The following is a 5,172-nucleotide window of genomic DNA, read 5'->3' on the forward strand; positions in this document are numbered from 1 at the left end:
AACAACAACTTGTTTGCTTCTCAGGACTTAGTGTCCCCTTTTGCAAAACGGGCTCACTCTTTCCCCAAAGGCTCCAGGAAAACGCCAGGTAGAGGGGGAGCAGTGAGGTGCTGGGTAAACTCCGAGGGGCTGACCGCTGCGGGAAGTCAGGAGGTCGGGTCCCCTTGGCCCCTCTCCCCAGGACCAGGCACAAGGGAGGCTGCATTCGGACCCCTCTTCTCCCTCAGATGCCATGGAGCTGGGCCTGTCCCCACCGCATCACAGCAGCTCCCCAGAAGACCTGTACCCCGCCCCGGGGACCCCTCCGGGGACTCCCCCGCCGCCCGACACCCCCCTTCCTGGGGAGGTGAAGAGGTCCCAGCCTTTGTCCATCCCGACCAGCAGGTGCAATGGGTGATGGGGCTGAGGAGGGCTGGGGGAGGGGCGCAGTCAGCACCGGGAAAGACCATAGAGGCTTGACGTCAACTCTTCCCCAACCCACACAGGAAACTTCGAGAGGAGGAGCTGCGGACAACCTCTCTACCCTCCATCCCCAACCCTTTCCCTGAGCTGTGCAGTCCTCCTTCACAAACCCCCATTACTGGGGGACTCTCCAGTGCCAGGGGGCTGCTCCCTCGAGACACCAGCTGCCCCCATGTGAGTTGTCCTGGGAAAGAGAAGGCAGGGCCGTGGGAGGGCTGTGGGGCTGGGAGGGGGACAGCACCACTTGGAGGCGGGGGAATTTGCTCAGGGGTCCCTGAGGGTATAGCAGGTGGTGGTGGTGGGGGGAAGAACCACCCTTTGCTTTTCCTCAAGTCATGTGCAATTCCTGGGGTGCAGGTAGTAAAAGTGTATAGCGAAGACGGGGCCTGCCGGTCCGTGGAGGTGGCGGCGGGTGCCACCGCACGCTACGTGTGTGAAATGCTGGTGCAGCGAGCTCACGCCCTCAGTGATGAGAACTGGGGGCTGGTGGAGTGCCACCCCCACCTCGCACTGGGTGAGTTGGGGTGCAAGGGGCTGCCCGGGCCCGGAGGCAATGCTTCACACTTGGGCTAAGCAGACGGCTCATCCCTGAGGTCTGGCTGACCTCCACTGACCCCTGCTTTTTGCCCTTCACCCCAGAGCGGGTCTTGGAGGACCATGAGTCCGTAGTGGAAGTACAAGCTGCATGGCCAATCGGCGGAGACAGCCGCTTTGTCTTCCGGAAGAACTTCGCCAAGTATGAACTGTTCAAGAGCTCCCCAGTGAGTGTGTGTGGGAGGGGGGCCGGGGGGAAGGGGGGAATTCCGGGCAACGGGACACCCTGATCCCTGACCTGGGCCCTCAGTCTTTGACTCTGGACTCCCATCTGCCCAGCACTCCCTGTTCCCAGAGAAGATGGTCTCCAGCTGTCTGGATGCACCGACGGGCTTATCGCATGAAGACCTCATCCAGGTGAGTGAGGAAACTCACATGGTCACGGTTCCCCAGGCTCCCCACCGCTTCTCCGCCCTGAAGCCTTGTGCCTCCCTCCGTGGGGAGGAGAGAACCTGGGGGACGTGTCTTTTCCCTGCGCGAGCATTAGTTTCTTCATCTGTTAAATGGGGACAATAAATGCATGTGGAGCAACTCCTTTCATAAGGGCAGGTCCTGGGAAGGTGCAGTGCCTGCGTGCTGCGTGTTTTCTGTGTGTGTGTGGCCCCCTCTAGGCTTCTCACCCTCTTTTTTCTTTTAATTTATTTTTATTTGATTTATATTGATTTCAGAGAAGGGAGAGGGAGAGAGAGATAGAAACATCAGTGACGAGAGAGAATCATTGATTGACTGCCTCCTGCACGCCCCCTACTGGGGATCCAGCCTGCAACCCGGGCATGTGCCCTTGACCGTAATTGAACCTGGGATCCTTCAGCCCGCAGGCCGGCGCTCTATCCACTGAGCCACACCGGCTGGGGTGGCCTCTCACCCTCTTGCTCTTCTCTGGCTGCAGAACTTCCTGAATGCGGGCAGCTTCCCGGAGATCCAGGGCTTCCTGCAGCTGCGGGGCTCAGGACGGAAGCTTTGGAAGCGCTTCTTCTGCTTCCTGCGCCGGTCTGGCCTCTATTACTCCACCAAGGGCACCTCCAAGGTGACAGTCCCAGCCCCTCTGAAACCCCATCCGGGCCCTGCTAGGTGTCGCCTCTTCCCCGTTGGAACTCCTGGACCTTTCTCCCCTTGGGCCCTGAGACCCTCGGCTGCTCCTCCCTCCTGCCCAGCTTACCTGCCCCAGGAGGTAGCAGTGGGAAAGGCAGGGGGACTGAGTTCGAGTCCTGCCTCTATTTCGATTTGCTGTGTGAGCTGGGGCACTTCGCCGCTCCGCCCCCCCGCCCTGATATCTCCTCAGCTGGCTTGGTTGGGCAGTAACTGGGGGATAGAGCCGGCCTGTACCAAGCTCTTCTCACCTGTGCCGAGCAGGACCCGAGGCACCTGCAGTACTTAGCAGATGTAAACGAGTCCAATGCGTATGTGGTGACTCAGGGCCGCAAGCTGTACGGGATGCCCACGGACTTCGGCTTCTGTATCAAGGTGAGGGCCCAGGCCTGGCCTGGGAGAGAGTGGGAACTGCTTAGCCCCCCGGGATCCTACCTGGGGCTTCTGAGTTCTGTCTGGGACTCCCAGACTCCTCTCCCTGCGCCTGCCCCTGCCCCACGGAGACAGGAGACAGGAATCGGAGGTCGGGACCTAAAGGCAGATAATGAATCAGCCAGCTTCCTTCCCCGCAGCCGAACAAGCTTCGCAATGGCCACAAGGGGCTGCGCATCTTCTGCAGTGAGGACGAGCAGAGCCGCACCTGCTGGTTATCCGCCTTCCGCCTCTTCAAGGTGAGGCCCTGGGAGCAGCATGGGGGCTGGCCCCGCCCTCGGGATCCCCCGCACGAGGGAGGAGTGATAGCTCTGCCCGCAAAGGTCTCCAGAAAGAGGGGCGTCATTCTGCTCTCGGATCCCGGGTCCAAGGCTGGAGTCCCAGCTCTGGCTTCAGCACACTCCTGGTCCCGGGGCAGAGACACAGCCCTGCTCTTGGGGGGGCCTGTCTGGGGGGTGTCACGGCCCGCACCCCGGCACCTGCTTGACCTCGGGCCCTCTTTCTCTCTCTCCACACCCCAGTATGGGGTGCAGCTGTATAAGAATTATCAGCAGGCACAGTCTCGCCACCTGCGCCCGTCCTGTATGGGGTCCCCACCCCTGGTGAGTGAACACAGGGGCGTGAGTTGGGGCGGGTACCCAGACCCCGTTCCGGGGACACTGGGGTCCTGTTCTGACCGCTCCCCTCCCATTTTGTCCCACGCGCAGAGGAGTGTCTCGGATAACACCCTGGTGGCCATGGACTTCTCCGGCCACACGGGGCGCATCATCGAGAACCCGCAGGAGGCTCTGAGCGTCGCCCTGGAGGAGGCCCACGCCTGGCGGGTGAGGCGCCTGCACTCACCTGCATGTTGGTCCTGGGGAACATCTCTCCATATGGGTTTCCATGGAGGGGCTCGGGGGAGAGGGAGGGATGAGGGGAGGCCCCCAGGTGCAGAAAGGGGCTCTACATGCTTCGGGGCGGGCCATACCCCAGCCAGGCCCTGCCACCCCCGACCCTTGTGTCCCCTCTGCTCTGCAGAAGAAGACGAACCACCGTTTCAGCCTGCCCACCCCGTGCTCCAGCACCAGCCTCAGTGCAGGTGGGTGAGGGCGCAGCCTCCCTGGGGCTGGGGGCGTCTCTGCGCACTCAAGGGGGGGGTTAGTAGGAAGATCCCCTCAGAGTGACTGCTCACCTGTCTGCCTCTCACCCCAGCCATCCATCGAACCCAACCCTGGTTCCACGGACGGATTTCCCGCGAGGACAGCCAGCGGCTCATCTCCCAGCAAGGCCTGGTAGACGGGTAAGGGCAGGGCTGGGCAGGGCAGCAGGCCCAGGGGTAAGGGAGACCCCGAGTGAAGGCAGCAGCCCGGTGTCCTCGGCTGACGTGGCCCTGTCTCCTGGCAGACTGTTCCTGGTGCGGGACAGCCAGCGGAACCCGCAGGGCTTTGTCCTGTCTCTGTGCCATCTGCAGAAAGTCAAGCATTATCTGATCCTGCCGGTAAGTCAGCCCCTAGCTCAGCGGTTCTCAACCTGTGGGTCGCGACCCCTTTGGCAGTTGAACGACCCTTTCACAGGGGTCGCCTAAGACCATCGGAAAACACATATATAATTACATATTGTTTTTGTGATTAATCACTATGCTTTAATTATGTTCAATTTGTAACAATGAAAATACATCCTGCATATCAGATATTTACATGACGATTCATAACAGTAGCAAAGTCACAGTTATGAAGTAGCAACGAAAATAATTTTATGGTTGGGGGTCACCACAACATGAGGAACTGTAGTAAAGGGTCAATTCATTAGGAAGGTTGAGAACCACTGCCCTAGATCATCGGTCGCCAGCCGGTGGTCCGTGAGGTCCGGAAGGTTGGAGGCCGCTGCCCTCGATGCCCGCGGTGGAGACATGGGGCTCCTGGCAGCCTGTCGCCTCCACCCTCCCCTCCTGGTCCCCAGCGTGTCTGGGGTCTCCTGCTCTCTCCTTTCTCCCTGCACAAGCAGTGGGGACCTCGGGCCTGGCCCAGGAGGGAGCCCCTCGGGCTCATGCTCCCCTCTGACCGCCCACCCCCTGGCTCTGCCCCAGAGCGAGGAGGAGGGCCGCCTCTACTTCAGCATGGACGAGGGCCAGACGCGCTTCACCGACCTGCTGCAGCTCGTGGAGTTCCACCAGCTGAACCGCGGCATCCTGCCCTGCCTGCTGCGCCACTGCTGCACCCGCGTGGCCCTCTGACCGGGCGGCAGCAGGCCCGTGTCTCCGCCCCGGGCTCCTAGGGTGGACTCGGAGGGTCAGAGGGCAGGGACAGGATCGAGAACAAGTGGAAGGCTCCCCCCAGTCCAGTTTTCTCCCCTGCTCCTTTGCTTCACTGAGGCAGTAAGTGGTCCCCCTCCCCCTCCCCCCAGTTCACCCTTAATCCCTCTTCTCAAGGGAAGGCACTTGGGGTGGCCCTCTCCCCTTCAGGGAGCTCCTTTCTGGGCACTACTCTGGGGCAAGGCATTATGGGAGAAATGGGGGTAGCCCAGGTGGTCTGATGCCCCACACGTTGTACAGACTGAGGCCAGTTGATCTGCTCTGTTTTATACTCCTTACAATAAAGGTTATTTTTGGATACA

General features: G+C 60.9%; 1 protein-coding gene across 6 annotated transcripts in view; it reads left to right on the forward strand.

The window, feature by feature from the left end:
* GRB7 (growth factor receptor bound protein 7) overlaps positions 1 to 5,172 on the forward strand; it is a 10,438-nt gene extending 5,266 nt beyond the window's left edge. For 3 of the 6 annotated variants that reach the window (XM_023764364.1, XM_023764361.1, XM_023764363.1), the window contains exons 2-15: positions 228 to 384; positions 486 to 636; positions 820 to 976; positions 1,102 to 1,223; positions 1,336 to 1,413; positions 1,946 to 2,083; positions 2,410 to 2,520; positions 2,703 to 2,816; positions 3,099 to 3,179; positions 3,285 to 3,401; positions 3,598 to 3,658; positions 3,772 to 3,859; positions 3,964 to 4,057; positions 4,646 to 5,172. In XM_023764364.1, the coding sequence (XP_023620132.1) occupies positions 233 to 384; positions 486 to 636; positions 820 to 976; positions 1,102 to 1,223; positions 1,336 to 1,413; positions 1,946 to 2,083; positions 2,410 to 2,520; positions 2,703 to 2,816; positions 3,099 to 3,179; positions 3,285 to 3,401; positions 3,598 to 3,658; positions 3,772 to 3,859; positions 3,964 to 4,057; positions 4,646 to 4,792 (1,611 nt within the window). In that variant the 5' untranslated portion in view covers positions 228 to 232 and the 3' untranslated portion in view covers positions 4,793 to 5,172. Of the gene's footprint in view, positions 1 to 181; positions 385 to 485; positions 637 to 819; positions 977 to 1,101; positions 1,224 to 1,335; positions 1,414 to 1,945; positions 2,084 to 2,409; positions 2,521 to 2,702; positions 2,817 to 3,098; positions 3,180 to 3,284; positions 3,402 to 3,597; positions 3,659 to 3,771; positions 3,860 to 3,963; positions 4,058 to 4,645 lie in introns of all 6 variants that reach the window. The other 3 variants (XM_023764362.1, XM_006100787.3, XM_006100785.3) reach the window with 3 other exon arrangements.

Source organism: Myotis lucifugus, unplaced genomic scaffold (genome assembly GCF_000147115.1).
Source record: "Myotis lucifugus unplaced genomic scaffold, Myoluc2.0 scaffold_329, whole genome shotgun sequence".
NCBI classification, from domain to species: Eukaryota; Metazoa; Chordata; class Mammalia; order Chiroptera; family Vespertilionidae; genus Myotis; species Myotis lucifugus.